The sequence below is a fragment of the Pelodiscus sinensis genome, chromosome 8, assembly GCF_049634645.1.
Source record: "Pelodiscus sinensis isolate JC-2024 chromosome 8, ASM4963464v1, whole genome shotgun sequence".
NCBI lineage: Eukaryota > Metazoa > Chordata > Testudines > Trionychidae > Pelodiscus > Pelodiscus sinensis.
This window is the reverse complement of record NC_134718.1, coordinates 17,251,058-17,268,671: the sequence shown is the minus strand read 5'-3', so window position 1 is coordinate 17,268,671 and position 17,614 is coordinate 17,251,058. Positions and strand designations below refer to the sequence as shown.

The window sequence follows — 17,614 nt, the reverse complement described above, 5'->3', positions numbered from 1 at the left end:
AGTGGGCCACAAGATTGTCGTCACTGAGATGATCTCCTGGGAGAGGGTAGTTTTGCTCACTGTGCTTGCATGGCTAGAATTTGTGGGATGTGCAGATTGAACCATAACCGTGCTTCGATTGGATGCGGAGGCAGTGTCCGGCTCTTGCAGTCAATGTTGTGCACAATCAGCACACACCTCACTTCGCGTGCCCTTGCTTTACATGCATGTCACTTTAGTAATATCGGTTGAAAAAAAAACCTAGTTGGATGGAAACCAGCGGAATCTCGCAACTTACATGGAAGGGTAACACTGAACAAAATGTCTTGTGGGCCACACGGAGAACCCCATTGGGCAGCATGGCAGCATGTAGCCTGCAGGCTGCAGGTTGCCCACCACTAGGTTAGCACTAGATGTTTCCCCTATAGCAGCTGGATGGCAAGTAGACAAAGTCTCCTTTAGAAAGCACTGAAAGGAGGAACTATAATGGCCGTGTTTTCTGATCTAAGGGCCAGCGAACAAGACCAAAGGAAATCTCATTTCAGAGAGTTTTTTTTTCCTTTTCAGATCAGAGTCCTCAGCAGAGAAGATAGAAAATGACAGGAAATCTATTAATAGTAAAAAGAAAAGAAATGATCCTTCAGGAGTGGTAGAAGCCATTTTGTGAAACAGCAGTACTAAGCATTGTGCTTCAAAACAAAGAATCTTAATCTCATTTACATCAGTTTTCACAACAGTAACCCCACTGGGAAAAATCCTTGTTCCACTGAAATTCAGTAGCTTCGTGAGGGCCAAGGTTTTACTGGGATTATTCCTGATTTACACTTGTGCTCAGAATAAGCCTTAGTACATGTATATTGCAGGATGCAAAGATTTTCATCTGACTTTTGTCAGATAAAGCTAATTTCAGAACTGGGCAAATTGGTTGAAATGACATTAAAGAACAGAGTTATCAGACACATCAATAAACATATGTTGGGGAAAATTCAGTGTGGCTTTCTTAAAGGGAAATCATACCTCACCAATGTATTCAAATTATTTGAGAGTGTAAACAAACACATAGACAAGGGTGATCTATACTTTGATGTTCAGAAAACTTCTAGCAAGGTCCCTTACCAATAACTCTTATGCCCAGTGAGCCGTGTTGGGATGGTTAGCCTTTCAGGAGTGTGTTAACATTGGGACAAACTCCTGGAAAAGGTACATATTTATTTGATCAAAGTTCTAACTACTATTGGCAAAGTCAATCAATCGTTAAACACTTAGCTCTTTTTTTTTGAAGAAAAGAAAAATCAATGCCACAATTTTCAGTATTTTTGTATAGTCTCAGTGGCTCCGATTCCTGCAGTCCTTTGTGAATATCCATGAAATGGCTACAGGAAAGTGAGCTACTGGCCACATATGTTAGAGCAATATTTATATCGTCACTGACCGACTCACAAAAAGACAATGTTGTTCCACTCAACAATCACTGGTTTTCTATTGAAATCAAGGCTGCTTGCTGAGGGAAGAAATGCTCTGCCTGTGTGATTCCAGGAAGCAATAAGCACCTACATGAAAATAACTCAAGTCCCCATCCCTAATCCCCTGCCTATCCTTTTTTTATCTGATGGATTCAGCAAGGGCTGGGAGATCATTGTGCGAATGAAATGGAAAGAGAGTTAACAAGATGTGACCAGTCCCTGGACAAAACAATAGAGGGAAACCTTCACTTTGTCTAGTATCTGGGAGTCGTCCTCATGTGCAGATAACAATGTGGATCGCTGTGGGCTTGGTCTGCTGCTTAGTTTTTGGAGGACTGCCTTCAGCTCATTGCACTTGTCCTTCCCAATGTAGCTGCACCTTCCATAGTCTCAATGAAGGAACAAAAGCAAGGTATGGAGGCTTTTCTTTGTTTTTCATATGGAAGATTTTGTGTTCACCTTTGTAAGGTTGCATGGAAAAGAAAATCTGGTTTATGCGGTGACTGTATGCATGTTATTTTCCCCAATCGCTTTGTACTACAGCTTTATGTGCAGGAGGATTAGCTTCTGAGCACACTGTAATCTGATTTCAGAGAAAGCATTTGGTGACCTTCTCTACTAGGATAGAAGCAATATAATTAACATCAGTATAATGGTGAAAGAAAAATAAAATGTAAAATGCCAGACTTTGTGCAGAAAATGTCTTAAAGTTCCAGCCCACGTTGTTCTCTGTCAAAGAGTTAATTGGACTTGCTGGTACAATGCTTTCAAAAATACATGGACTACTGCCTTTTATTTCATTTACTTAAGCATCCTCTAGTCAAAGGGGTCTTTTTTTGAGAAGGAAACAATCCCCAAATCAGAGGAAAACTCAAAGGCAGATTCCACACATTAAATATAAAATCTGAGAATTGTTTATTTCAGTTCCACAGAATCTCAGCAAAGTCCAGTTCTTTATTTTTGAAATGAAGTACAATTTAAAGTAGTGGAGGAATCTTTTTTTTTTAAATATCAGTAAAGCAATGACTTGACTTAATGGGAAACAGGACAAGCACATATACAATATATTTACAATACAAAAAGAGGGAGATGGGGAGAAAGCAATCCCCTTTTCTTTGGATTTCTTCTTGATGGGGTTCTAATGGAGGAATTCAACAAGGAAATTAAAAACTGTCACCTAGATTTCGAATGTCAGTAAAATGGACTCTTTTCCTCAAGATTGTTCAAGTGCAATAAAAGGAGCACCAGAAGCTTTTTATGTTAGAAGTACAGTGGTAACACAAATTATCTGTAGTTATTGAGAAGGAATGCAACAAAAATAATCAGGCTGTCCCAAAGAGGCCATAGTGGAATTACGTTCGAGCAACTGGGAAATACTGTAGTATTTGGTGATAGCTATCTTAAAAAAGGTGCTGTCTATCATTCCCTAAGGTGAATAAATTGTCATTTTTTCTGTATTATGTTTCAGTGACCCCCCCGCCCCAGAAAATTTCCCAATAGTAGAAGAGCTTTATCCTATAGAATAACAGTTTAGTGCTCAATAGTGTCATCTGGAAATATCATCAATAGCTTAAGGGCACATTGCTACATTATCATAGCTACTCATATTATTGAACCGTCTGTGTCATTCACAGAAAAGTAATGCATTATGGAGGAATGTTTTCTGTCTCTTTAGTTTCTTCATTTTGCTCTTAGTTTTTCCTCAAACCCCAACCCCCAGGTAAGGAGGGAGGGATGAGCTTTCTTCCAGAGCCTGTCAGTTTTGTTCAGAGTCTTGACTGCACCTTGTTGCTTGAGAGTCAGGTGAAGCATTTCCTTCCTTAGCCTCCTGGGATTGTGTTTGCATCTTCCTCTTCTATCACAGATTTTATGCCATAAAATTAAATAAAAGTAACTAGTATACCTATCATGAATTAACAGTTTTATCTGGAAGCTTGAAAACATTTAACTCTGGGAAGCCTGACTTAACAAGAGCAGTGTAGCTATGTTATTTATTTATACCTGTAATACAGGAATAGTTATTTCAGCTAAAAATGATCTGATTTATAATACTCCCTTTATTGACCAGCCACAGTCATTAGGAGATGGCACTTAGATTATCATGTTATGTTTCCATCATCATACCGCTTCTAGTATGTGAAGTGGATTGTGCTTATTTGATTTTGCTACTTTTTATAAAGTAAACTGTGATTCATGTTAAAAATTTGCCATTCATTCCTTCCCCTTGCTGTTAGGCAAACTGATGTCCATTCCATAATGTATTTTCTAAGTTATCTGTCTCACTCTCCCTGCTCTTTACAATATCATACAAAGCCAAAGTCAAATTTTGCTTTTATGAGTCCCAAGTAAATACAGAGTAAGGACTTAGGATATGGTCTTTAGGAATTAGAGATGGAAAAGAGTAATTAGATCATCTTTTTCATACTACATCCAGTGCAGTATTTCCCAAACAATTTCCAGTGCTTTCACTCATATACTTACAAATGCCTAAAGTGAAGTGATTTCTATTGCTATATGGATTTCACAGTAGTTCAGATTTCAAATTAAGACTTTATTTGTTTAATTGATTTCATTTCATGAACAGGAAATTCCATACAGTATTTAATGTGTATTCCCCTGTTATTTTCATATAGGCTACATCTAGACTCCGACCCTCTTTCGAAAAAGAGCGCCTTGACAACAACCAGTATTTTTGAAAAAGCGAGCCGCTTTTTCGAAAAAGAGCACCCAGGCAATCTGGATGCTCTCTTTCGAAAAAGCACAGTTAGCATTACATAGAGTGCCTTTTTTCAAAAGAGCACTTTCAAAAAAAGGCGTTATTCCTCGTAAAATGAGATTTTCCACGGTTGAAAATACTGCCGCGTTCTTTCAATTTACTTTCGAAAGAACACGGCACCAGTCTAGATGCAGGAGAAGTTTTTTTAAAAAAAGGCCACTTTTCTCAAAAAAACCCTGTAGTCAAGACATACCCTTAGGGTATGTCTATGCTGCACAGTTACCCTACATCTACATGAGCTGCCTGGTATTTTGAAATATTTTTCACAATAACGGAAGCACTATTTCTCCATCCCGGTAAACTTCATTGCATGAGGGTTAAGGGATGGCTCGAAATAGAGCGTTATTTCAAAATTTGGTGCTGTGTAGAAGCGCCAGATTTCAAAATAAGCTATTTTGAAATAGATTCGAGATGAGATACACAATTTGTGTAGCGCAAATTGCGTATCTTACTTCGAGTTTAGGGTGCTGTGTAGACTAAAGATGGACTGAAGGGCCCAAAAAGCCAAAGATGTTGTTATGACTCTGAAACCCTCTAATACTGAACAATTTTAAACAAGCTCTAGGGGTTGGTAAACAAAGACCTTAGTCTGCTTAGGACTGTGGAGATCCATCCCACTATAGAATTCATACCAAAGGTTACAAATTCATTGATTTGAAACATACAAAAAAGAAAAGACTCAAAGTGAGATAAAGAAAATTGAAACGGAAGTTGATTATGTAAAACAATCTTAATCAAAGCATAACAAAGTCCCTTTTGTAGGCAAGGAATATGGTTAAAATCTCTTATTCAGATAAACAGCAATTCTTGATGGGAATTATAATCATTTTCTGACTTCAGACAAAACAGACAGACACAGACAGGAAAGAAGAGAGAGGATAGGAAAGTTGAGGGAAATACGGCTTTTGTTGATATTCTCAGTATACAGGATAGCTGGTCAGTCACAGAAAGATGCTTTTGGCTAACAGACTAGCCCTGGCAACTATTGCTGTGGACCCTGGCTCACTTCCTTAGTCAGGAACATACTCTGGCTGGTTTGGTCAGGTCCTTCTCATTCACTGGTTATTCTGAGGCTGAGCAGAGCTGCATAGAGCATCTCACATCACTGGACTGGTGATGTGCAGTGTGGTTGATTTCAGGAGAATACCTGCGAGGGGTGAGGGTGGGAGGACAGGAGGAAGATGAATGGGTGACAGAAAGGAGCACATGAGGGGTAGGGGAAACAGCAAAATTTCACACTTTTCAGATTGGGGTCCTCACTGGTGCAACAGCGATGCCCAAATGGCCTCATTGGAGTATCTAAGGGTATGTCTACACTGCCACTCTAGTTCGAACAAGGGTGGCTAATGTAGGCATTCGAACTTGCAAATGAAGCCCGGGATTTAAATATCCTGGGCTTCATTTGCATGTTCCCGGGTGCTGCCATTTTTAAATGCCCCGTAGTTCGAACTACCTGCCCACAGCTACATGTGGCATGGACTAGGTAGTTTGAATTAAAGCTCCTTTATTTGCATGTTCAAATGCCTACATTAGCCACCCTAGTTCAAACTAGGGTAGCAACGCAGACATACCCAATATGTGGTGTCATGGCAACAATCCTTTCACAGCAGTCATGGGGTGGTAAAAAGTTTCCCCCTTTCAGCCTCAAAAACTCTTTTACAATGGCCCCAAAAAGGCAAGGGGTGGAATAACCCACCCTCTCTTTATTTCATCAACTCATTAGGCCTAATTTCCAACATTTTGGTTAATTGATATCCAGTTCTATACTTTTCTTGTTTACCAAAAATGATCCTAACACAATCTTTGAATTATATCAAAAGGTTTCTTATTTGGACTAATTCAGTCTTTTTTGGGGTGGGTTTTTTTTTGCATCTTTTTGTCATCAGCATTGATAGTCATGGGGGAGCTCACAAGAGGGGAAAATTTGTAGGAACATCAGCTTGTTAAATATTTCACTCTGTCCAAATCTCTGATGGCTGAACTGGCAAACTGTGTTTTAACATGTACTGACATGCTCTCTAGTGCAGTAATATTATGGTCACGATTTTCAGAAAGTCAATTAAAAAAAAAAAAGACAGACTCCATAAGCCAGATTCATACCTAATATAAAGAGGTGCAACTCACAGAATTATTTTATACAAAGACTGAATTTGATCCTGTGTACCTAAGTTGCTTTGATTTTTTCACATAGCTGAACCATATATAGGAAAACAAACTGAAGAAGGGACTGGAAAAGAGAAAAGCAGGTACAAACCATAGGTTAGAACAGGGCTACTCAAATTTTGGAAGCCCCGGGGGCCACAATGATACTCACAACACATGCCGATGGCCACAACTTAAGTGTGGTTGCATATACGTGCAAATATATATGCAAATATACGCAAATAGCTTCTTTCACATTGACAGGCATGAATACAAAGATTAAGGCATGACTACACAACACACAGGCCCCATTTAAGTCAGTTCTGCTGATATTAATAAAATGCCATATTTACCCGATTTCTACCCATTTGACAGCACGTTTAGTGAGCAGTAACAGTCCAGAAACTTAACTACTAAAACGCATATCAACAGAAGACCATTATATTGACTACTTTTTTGTTTTGGCTCCCACCCTTGGGTCGTGTATTGAGCCTCGTGTAAATCCAAACTGCACCGCGGGCCACAAACAAACAGGCTGCGGGCCGCATGCAGCCCACAGGCTGCATGTTGAGTAGCTCTGGGTTAGAATAAAGTGAAAAGATTTCAAAATGTACAAAAGTAATTTAATATTTGGTTTTTCCAATCAGAACTGTGCTGTGCAATGACCCAGAGATGACACTCACCCCTGTGAACATCCCAGGAGATACATATAAACTTCGAATAGAGAAGACAGCCATCAGGAGAGTTCCAGGAGAAGCTTTCTATTCTCTCCGTAACCTGGAATACCTCTGGATGCCCTACAACTCTTTGGCTAGCCTCAGTGTGATTACCTTTAGAGGTCTCCGCCGCGTACAGGAATTGAGACTGGATGGGAATGACTTAGTTTTGTTTCCATGGGAAGTTCTTGCAGACATGCCCCAGTTAAGGCTACTGGATTTACACAATAATGAACTCACCTCGGTACCAGCAGAAGCTGCTCGTTACATCAAGAACATCACCTACCTGGATCTTTCCAGCAATAAACTGATGACTCTTCCCCAAGATCTTATTTCAGCCTGGGCCAACCTCCAGGCAGTTCCTTACTTCCCCAATGACAATTCCAAGATCATTTTAGGTAAGAGAGTTAAAAAATATGGCAAATTAGAAGGCACTGAGACAAATATCAAACATGCAACATACAATAACAATACTTTAATATTGCTCATTCACTCTAGGCCCCTTTTGGCTGTCAGTCCTCCCAGGACCTGGCTTTGTGGTAGAAAAAACTGTCTGGCTATGTCTAGACTGGCATGATTTTCCGCAAATGCTTTTAAGGGAAAAGTTTTTCCGTTAAAAGCATTTGTGGAAAAGAGCGTCTAGATTGGCACGGACGCTTTTCTGCAAAAGCACTTTTTGCAGAAAAGCGTCCATGCCAATCTAGACACGGTTTTGCGCTAGAAAGCCCCGATCGCCATTTTCGTGATCGGGGCTTTTTTACGCAAAACAATACCGCGCTGTCTACACTGGCCCTCTTGCGCAAAAGCATTTGCGCAAAAGGGCTTTTGCCCAAATAGGAGCAGCATAGCATTTCCGCAAGAACACGGACAATCTTACATGAGATTGTCAGTGTTCTTGTGGAAATTCAAACGGCCAGTCTAGACGCAGCCTCTTTGTATAGGCTGTGTAGCCAGTTTCACAGTCTCTTGGAGCAGTGCTTTCCAAACCTCAGAGATGAATGCTGAATATGTGGAAAGAGAGAGGATGAAAAAGTCCCTCATTTCCACTCCAATGGAACCCAAGCCTACTCATTCATCAACCACCAAGAGCCTCTAGCAGCAGCCCTCCTTTCTCATTCAAAGTCTTCCCTCCTTTCAAAAACAGTAGCTGCCCGCCATCTCACATGATCCGTAATCCATAAAATGGCTACACAATCAACCCAGGGCCTAAATTCTACAGGAATATGGTACATGGTAGAGTGTGGGATGATTTTTTTGCTATTGTTTGGGTTGTGAACCAAAAAGGCTGAAAACCACTGTTCTGCATTCACCCTCATTATTTTATATACACCTGTCAAGGCAAGAGTCCTAATTTTATCTCTTGCCTTTTCATATGGATGTTTTTTTCTTGTCTCATTATTTTGTGGTCCATATTGTTGTTCCCTATATTTCTACTATATATTTTTTTCCAGACAGGTCTGGCTGAATTGAACATAGTATTCTAGCTGATGGTCTGCCACTGATTTTCTCAATAGCACTATAATATCTTCATCCCATTCCTTTTGCATTCTGCCATTTTGCTTGTTATTTTGCCATGTTCCATTGCTGCACACTGAACATGAGTTTTACATAATCTTTTATTAGTCTTTATAACTGAGTAGATAGAGAATATAGGAACCAAGGAGTATGTGCAGACATAGGAGGCATCTGTGGTCTATAAGGTTGAGCTGTAAGAACTTCAGAAGAGGCTTTAAAGCAATGACTATATTGCCAACTATTATGTAATCCACAGTGTAGAATGGATTGGTTAGCACACAACTAACAGAAAAATATCTCTGAGCACATTGGTCAGAAAATCAATTACAAAACTGAATTCTGTATTCACTTCTGGATTCACTGTAGTGTATATAGGACTGTAGTGTTATAGTGTATATATATGAATGTCTCTCAGATATGGAAACGTTTACCAGAAGGCAAAAGTGACAGAGTCCAGTGAGGGCAAATAGAATGACTATACAGAGTTTGATTTCAGGATGGGGCTGTGAATCAGAAATCTCAGTTAACGTCAGTGAATATTGCAGTTAAAGTCTGTAATTTTTTTTGTTTTATTTTTGCTAGGTTTCTAAACATTCTTGACAGTACACAGGGTATGGGTGCAGCCAATATACATCTGTTTAAAAATACGACTGACTGTTTATAGACTCTTTTTTATATTTCCCCAGCCCTGTTCTTCTCCTTCCTTCCTTCCTTCCTTCCTTCCTTCCACTTCAGGGTCATTGATGGGGATGGTGGGCGGAAGGGGAGGGGGAAAAGAGAAAAAAGATGACCGTATGCAGCTAAATTCGATCTAAACTCTTTGTATAGACCAGGCCTAAGTTGTATCAGTTACAACTCTGCATATGGGGTTCTATTGATTGCATCATGAACATAAGAATAGCCATACTAGGTCAAAAGGTCCAAAGGTCCATCTAGCTCAGGATCCCGTCGTTTAACAGCGGCCAATGCCAGGTGCCCCAGTGTGAATGAACAGAACAGGGAATCGTCACGTGAACCCTCTCCTATCATCTATTTCCAGCCTTTGACAAACAGAAGCTAGGGACACCATACCATATCTGTCCATTCTGGCTAACAGCCAAAGATGGACCTAACCTCCATGAATTTATCTAGTTCTTTTTTGAACTCTGTTAAAGCCCTGGTCTTCACAACACCCTATAGCAAGGAGTTTCACAAAGGGGGGCAGTTGTTCTGGGGCCTGGTGATTTGAAAGGGTACTGTGGCAGCAGCAGGAACCAGAGCCCTGGGCCCTTTAAATCACCCCAGAACCTCGCACAATGTAGACTGGTCAGCACTGAGGGCTGTCTAGCCTTATCCCTGCCTCCTCTGCCTGAGGCCTTGCCCCTTCCGGAGGATCTGGAGCTGCCCACAAACATTGCCAAGGGCCTGGTGAAGTCTGTCACCAGCCCTGATCCTCTTAGTTTTAATGTATTTAATTTAAAATAGGTAAAAGATGACCCACTACTAAGGCATGCTACTTTCAAAACACCTACCCAAAGCCACTAGCATTGAATGAGAGAGGCTCCATTTCTTCTTCAGCAGAATGTTTTTAAAATTTCCTTGAGAAGTCAGTGGCTCACAATCTGAACTGACTTTATACTAACTCTAGCATTCATTGCACTCCATCATTGCTTCAGGTACTCAATTTTAGTCTGTGATCCACAGAAAGGTTTAAATTCCTGCTTAAGTCAATTTTAATTCAAGAAAACACTTCGGCATGCCCTTATATTAAAACATGTGTTAAGTGTCATCAACTTTAAAGTTAAATATGTGCTTACATATTCTCCTGAATTAGGGACGCTTCCTTTGAACTGAACCATTAAACATCTCAAAGTGATTATTTTTCTAACATTATCATTTTTTGAGTAATAAAATATGTTTAATTCTGAAGCAAACAAAGTCAAAGAGCTTTATTTTAAAGCCAGTTAAGGTTATTAAGTGACAGGAATGTATACACCTGTCACTTGCTTTGCCAAGTCCAAGCATTTAAAAGCAAAGAAATGAAGCTAAGGACTGAACTGTACATTACCTGCATAATAAACAATCAAATAATTATTTTCAGGGGTAAAGAAATATATAATTTATCACAATATAACAACATTTACTCTGATTCATGGATATGCATTATTTTTATTGTGATTTTGATATCTAATTTTTTCCCTCATGGATACTATTAAAATCCATTCATGTATAGTAGTTGTGGTATAATATGATTTCTTTGGGCAGAGGGACATGAATCAAAATTAGACCTCTCGTGAAGCTGGAAAAGGAGTAAAATTGAAGTTATTTAATCTTACTTCATTGACTCTCATTGCCTATGAGATTAATAATCTGAAATATGTGAAAGCATGAAGAGCTTGCTGTCTTTTTGTGACATAAAAGGGTTAAATCAATCATACAGTGGGACTACGGCTGCATTCAATATAGAATGGTTGTCGCTTTTGTAACACAAAGCGCAAACATCTGCACTAGAACCTTGTCCTACAGCTCTAAACACAGAGGTCTTTCTATTAAAGATCTCAAGGAAGGGACTTCTGTCATTTTAAAAGGAGCCACAGTCAAGCGGCAAGTGCTTATAGATTTATCTAGTACTTGCTCCTGCTTCCACTGAAGTGAGTGGCACACATTTCTCATTCACATCATTTGAAATTTATGAGGAAGGCCTCTCTCTCAAACTATTTGCAACAAAAACTCTAATAACGGCATGATTTCTTGTCACCTATTTTCTTCAAATATAGATGGCACATAAATTTCCCCCTAAATATAACTGTGTGGAAAATCTGAAAGTGAGCTAACGGGCAACAAAGCAACTTTAAACAAAAGTAAAAATTTCAAACTAGAGCAACTCAAAGACAGCAGGACAAATGCTCTCCAAACTTCACACAAAGCCTCTGCTTTCACAATAAATGTGGCGATTTTCCGGACAATTTTCAAGGCAAAGATATGGAAGCTGATTGCCCTCTTAACTAAGGATAGGCTATTGTCTCCGTCTAACAACCTGTTTTGATTGTATGATAATTCTACTTTGCAGTGCCACAATACCATTTCATTCACGTGTCAAAACACTTCAAAAAACAGTGTTAGCACCAAGTTACCAGTAGCGTAAGTAAGGCTAGGAGTGGTCCGAGCCATATGGTGAGGATTATGACACTGGTTTCTGGCCTCCAAGGCTATATTCCATATGTAAAGCCTAGTTTGAAGCAGATTATAAGCCAGTTATCCTGTAGCCATTAAAAATACAAAATGAAGAGTAGCAATGGAAATGTTAGTGGCAGAATGATTAATAATGGTCATGATTTCTTTTGCTAGGTTTGCAGGACAACCCGTGGGTGTGTGACTGCAGTCTGTACGAAATGGTCCATTTCCTAAACTTCCAGTCTCCTAACATAGCCTTTATAGAGCCAAGACTGAAATGTTTTGCCCCACGGAGTCTTGCTGGAGTCTTCTTCAGTCAAGTTGAACTAAGAAAATGTCAAAGCCCGGTTGTGCATACTTCTGTAGCCAAAGTAAAGACCATCCTGGGCAGCACTGTGTTACTCCGATGTGGCACTACAGGGGTACCCATTCCTGAACTCAGCTGGAGACGGGCTGATGGCAATCAACTCAATGGCACAGGTAGGTTCTGGCTATTTATTTCACACTTTGTGACTGGAAAGCTGGCTTGTGTTTTCTGCACACCCTGGAGCAAATATCAGATTCAGCTTTTCCAGATAAATAAAACTACTGTAGATGCCTCATGATGAATAAGAAAATAGGAGTCTAGCAAGAGGAGCATGTTAACATTGTAACTCTCTACAGCAAGGCTACTCAACTTTGGAAGCCTTGGGGGCCACAATGATACTCACAGCACATGCTGAGGGCCGCAACGTAAGTGTGGTTGTATATACATGCAAATATATGCAAATATATGCAAATAGCTTCTTTCATAGATTAAGGCAAGACTACACAACACGCAGGCCCCATTTAAGTCAGTTCTGCTGATATTAATAAAATGCAATATTTATCTGATTTCCACCCACATGACAGCACTTTTAATGAGCAATGACAGTCCAGGAATTTACCTACTAAAATGCATATCAACAGAAGACCATTATATTGACTCGCCGTTGTGGAGCATGTTCCCAGTGGAGGCCATGTTCAAAGGATCCTACCCGCGGGCCACATGTTGAGCCCCATGTAAACCCAAACCCCACCGCAGGCCACAAACAAATGGGCCGCAGACTGAATGTGGCCCGCAGGCTGCGTGTTAAGTAGCCCTGCTCTACAGTATTTATGTGATTTTTTTCTGAAGACTCATACAACTAACCTACACCTCAGTGTGCATATATTAATGTTCATATTAGAACTGTCCTGTGAAACACAGGCCATGTTTTCTTTGTTTCACAACAAATGCACTGCAGTTGAGGATCACAGGCAGTTCTCTGTAAAGTAATTTTAGGTGCTTTGTTAGCGTGTGCAGCAAAAAGAAGAGGCACTTTCAAATTAGTTTTAATTACATATTAAGCAATCTTCCTATAAATACCCCCTAGTTTGGGTGCACCTACATAGCAACATTATTCCGAAAGAACTTTGCGAGCGTCTACACAGCAATTCCGTTATTTTGAAATAATATTGAAATAATGGGCAGCTTATTCCAGATTCTGTAAATTTCATTCCAAGAGGAATAACACCTCTTCTGAAATAGCTATTTTGGAATAGCAGTAGTGCGGATGCTCCCCACAGCTATTTCAAAATAGCTCCTCCCCCAGACCATTCAAAGTAATTACTCCCTAGTGCTTCTAAATTGACATTGTGCGTCCACATTAGGGAAGCCTGCCTCGGACTAATTTCCAGGCTGCCCTGTAGAGTACATGCTAAATAAGCTATTTTGGAGTATTTCTTTCAGAATACCTTATTCCAAAATATGTGTGCAGTGTAGACATAGCCTTTGTGAGCTTCCTGAGGCTTCGTTGCGTGCTTTCACGTGTCTGTAACGTTGAACTGCTGTCAAAACAGTTAATAAATCTCTGTCAAATATTTCTTTGATGTCAATTCAACCAAGATCAAATTTGCAGGTGATGTGGAGACTGGAGCAATAATGAACCCCCTTTTAAGATAATGGAACAAATATTAAGAGGAAAAAGTCACTAAAACTTGTAATGGATATCGGAAATATAAGCAATAAGGAAGATTATAAAGTATAGAATACAGTATCTCATTAGTATCACTCTCAAAATGGAAATGACTCTCAATTGGCGTTGGGCCAGAACAAGATTTTTCATTTCTCAGAGAAGTCTGCAATTTTGACATTTTTCTATTTCAAAATGGACAAAAATGATCACATTTCAATATTTCCTACAAAACAGACCTCCTCCCCAAAATGTATTTTGAGTTGATTAAAATGTTTCATTCTAATTTTGACTTTTTTAAAAAAATATTAAAAACAATTGAAACAAAAAGTCCTTTCAAAATGGGAAATTGATTTTTTTTCATTTCAAAAAGATCCAAAGGCTTTTCCCCCATTTTTAAAAAATGCAGTTGAAATGAACATATTTCTGCAAACATTTCACTTCTGATGAATTGTCATTTTTCCCTTTAAATCTCCACATCATGGTGATCTTCCTTTCACAAGAAGGGCTGGATCTGATGTCATCTGAATGAAGATTTGGTCTCTAAAGAGAACAACAAGAGATGGCATGTGGGTGGGCACAGATTTCCGGAATCTGAAAATAAAGGGTGCATTTCTAAACCCATTCAAGTCATAAAGGGTTTTGTTATTCATGTAATTGAAGCAAATTTCTCCCTAAGGGTACAAATTCAGAGAGTTAACTGTGATACCCTGAATGTTATTAGTTCATTGGTCCAACCTATTAAATACTTTTCTTATAAGAGCTAAAAAAATTAATAGATGTGTCATGTGTCCTTAAAGTGTGATGAGATTCTTCAGTACCACAGAAGCAGGGAATGGGTATTTTTTCACAGCTATAAAACCAATTGCAATGCAAGTCCTTTTTAGTGATCTTCACAAGCCATTACTCTGTTTTGCATGATGTGATGCAATGCAATAATGCCTACATATAATTCTGAAAACATGCCTCCTAAATTAAAAACAAACAAAAATTCCTTCTCTGCAAAATAAAGAATGCATTTCAGAAAACATATTTTAAGTTTACTCTAGCTACAGTCAAGAGTAGCCTTCAACTTCCTGAAGGGAGGTTCCAAAGAGGATGGAGAAAGGCTGTTCACTATAGTGACTGATGGCAGAACAAGAAGCAATGGTCTCAAGTTATAGTGGGGGAGGTCTAGGTTGGATATTAGGAAAAACTATTTCCCTAGGAGGGTGGTGAAGCACTGGAATGGGTTACCTAAGGAGGTGGTGGAATCTCCATCCCTAGAAGTTTTTAAGTCTCAGCTTGACAAAGCCCTGGCTGGGTTGATTTAGTTGGGATTGGTTCTGCCTTGGGCAGGGGATGGACTTGATGACCTCCCGAGGTCTCTTTCAGATCTATGATTCTATGATTCTATAAGATGTATATGTTTTGTGACATATTAAACATGGCTTTACAAATTTTCAGTTAAGAGTAGTCTGAAAAGATACAGTACCTCCCAGTGATGGTGTTTCTTCATGAACACTATAAAATGACCGCTTGAAATATTAACTTTTCTGAAAGAATGAAAGGAAAAGTGGCTCTCCTTCTAGCTGGAAGAGTGATGTAGAATTATCACACGAAGTTTGGAAATTTTCTGTTGAATGTCCATGCTCAATAAATACTTAACTTGTAAAGTGCAAAACCTTTAATTTTTTTTGTTTGGTTTGATTCATTTTTCATTAGCAAGATTTCTGCTCCAAAAGGCTGGATCTTATCATGATTAAATTTTTGTAAGGTGCTCAATACGTAACATGGTCCAAATATTCACCTTAATTCTACAGTAAACAACAAATTATTTCTGAGACATTTCTGTCTTGTTCATTCATTCTAGGAATTGCCATATGTGCATCTTGGAAGAATGTCTCCTCTTGAGCAGTAATTTTCTTTCATGTGATCCATAAGTAAAAAAGTATATTGACTCTTCCAAACACAAACGTCTCACTCTCATTCCTGCACATGCTTGCAGTGTTTTGTATATATTTTTCAAGGATAGAAAAATCTTTCCTATTTTGTTTTCCAATTGTCGCTTCATCCTGACTTTTTGAAGGAGGGTATATGGATGAATGAGCTCTACGAATGTGAATTTGATCATAGTCTAACAGCTAATAACCTTTCTTTAGGTTTATTTTGATTTCATAATATTTTGGTTAACAAAAAAGATCATTCTGATATGTATAATAGTAATTTTGCTGAATCAATCTTCTTAATATTTTCCATTATATCCATGTCTGATTTTTTTTTAGTGCACCAGGAAATTTCGAGTGATGGAATGAGCTGGTCCATTCTAGGCTTGCCTGTAGTCTCCTATCTGGATTCTGGAGAGTACATCTGTAAAGCAAAGAACTTCCTAGGGGCTACAGAGGCTTTCATATCTCTCATCATCACAGACTCAGAAGGTACTGATGACCCTAATGCTAACTCTAAAGGAGTATGGAATGGGAAGGTGAGCGGGATGGAAGCAGCTGCTTACAATGACAGACTGGTGGCTAGGTACGTTATCACAACCTCAACTTCACCTACCCTAGGTGCCAGACCCGTTCGTGTTAACACAGAAGAGACTGTAGGGTTCCAGAACGAGGCACAGAATATGGTTAAGGAGCAGAATAACAATCCAGGAAATCTTCTATCAAATCTACCCACTGGTCAACAGGAGCCAGAGCGTATAGTAAGGTCTGTCAGAGTGATAGGAGACACGGATCAAAGTGTCTCATTAGCCTGGAAAGCTCCGCAGGCAAAGAACACAACCATATTCAGCGTCCTTTATGCCATTTTTGGAGAGAGGGACATGCGCAGAATCAGTGTGGAGCCAGGTAAGATGAAGATCACCATTGATGGGTTGATGCCAAAGACCAAGTACATAGTGTGTGTCTGTGTAAAAGGGCTGATCCCCAGAAAGGAACAATGCATCATATTTTCCACAGATGAAGTTGCCAGTGCAGGTGGAACTCAAAAACTCATTAACGTGGTGGTGATCAGTGTGGCCTGTGTCATTGCTGTTCCTCTGACTCTAGTGGTCTGCTGTGGGGCATTGAAAAGGCGTTGCAAAAAATGCTTTGTCCGGAAGCCCAAAGAAGTTCAGGAGTCCTATGTCACATTTGAAAGTCTATCTCCAGGGGCCAAAACTAAAGGAGTGGAAGGAGAATACTTGACTAGGCACACCCCAGATGAGTCGAACAGGCTGCTGTCTGCACGATCTAGCGTGGACTCAGAAGCAATACCAAAGACAGAGGGGCAACCCAATGAGTACTTCTGCTGATAGTACTAGGCATGTTAGATACACATGCACACACAAATGCATATGACTCTGTATTCTGCAGGTCATACACCAGCATACGCTATTGCAGGTCAATATGTCAGTAGTAATGTACCCCAACATGTTCCAGAAAGCAATGTGAGAAGACTGATTATACTCAGCAGATTTTGCACTGTTTTGTTTGCTGAGATGCATCTAGTCACATAGCCGCAAAAGATTTCTGATTGTCCACTAAACCCCCTGGGATATTATTCCTTCGACACAATGAAGTCTTCTAATTGAATATAAGACTATTAAGTGATGATGTTGACTACATTCTTGTATAATTCTGTTTTAATATCTGGCTGGGTATACACTAAATATATTAATATCAACTATGTTGAATCCTTGTAGAATGACAAACACTGAAGTTGTTTCTAATGATAATAGAAATTGAACTGCGAAAGTGAAGATTCATAGATTCATTTGGTATTCCCCACGCAATTAAAAGGGTGTGTGAAAATACCCAGCTTGATGCTTAATAGACTATAAAATGCAAATACTATAACTGTAAAATGTGACCAAGCATAATGTATTATTACATCAATATCCTGATTTGAGGAAAAACAGTGAAGAGTAGCAAT

General features: G+C 39.3%; 1 protein-coding gene across 1 annotated transcript; it reads left to right on the top strand.

Moving 5' to 3' along the window:
• The first annotated feature begins 1,732 nt into the window (after window positions 1-1,732).
• On the top strand, window positions 1,733-17,375 carry LRIT1 (leucine rich repeat, Ig-like and transmembrane domains 1). Its single transcript, XM_006112387.4, has 4 exons — window positions 1,733-1,854; window positions 7,008-7,474; window positions 11,919-12,224; window positions 15,982-17,375. Exons 1-4 carry the CDS (start codon window positions 1,733-1,735, stop codon window positions 16,992-16,994), a joined length of 1,908 nt encoding a protein of 635 aa, XP_006112449.2. The 3' UTR covers window positions 16,995-17,375.
• The last annotated feature ends 239 nt before the right edge of the window (window positions 17,376-17,614 follow it).

Excerpts from the sequence above, each read along its gene's own strand:
- LRIT1 (XM_006112387.4), top strand. The coding sequence starts at position 1,733 with ATGTGGATCGCTGTGGGCTTGGTCTGCTGCTTAGTTTTTGGAGGACTG. Across the intron at positions 1,855-7,007 it reads AATGAAGGAACAAAAGCAAG|AACTGTGCTGTGCAATGACC; the intron begins GTATGGAGGCTT and ends TTTTCCAATCAG. Across the intron at positions 12,225-15,981 it reads CAATCAACTCAATGGCACAG|TGCACCAGGAAATTTCGAGT; the intron begins GTAGGTTCTGGC and ends ATTTTTTTTTAG.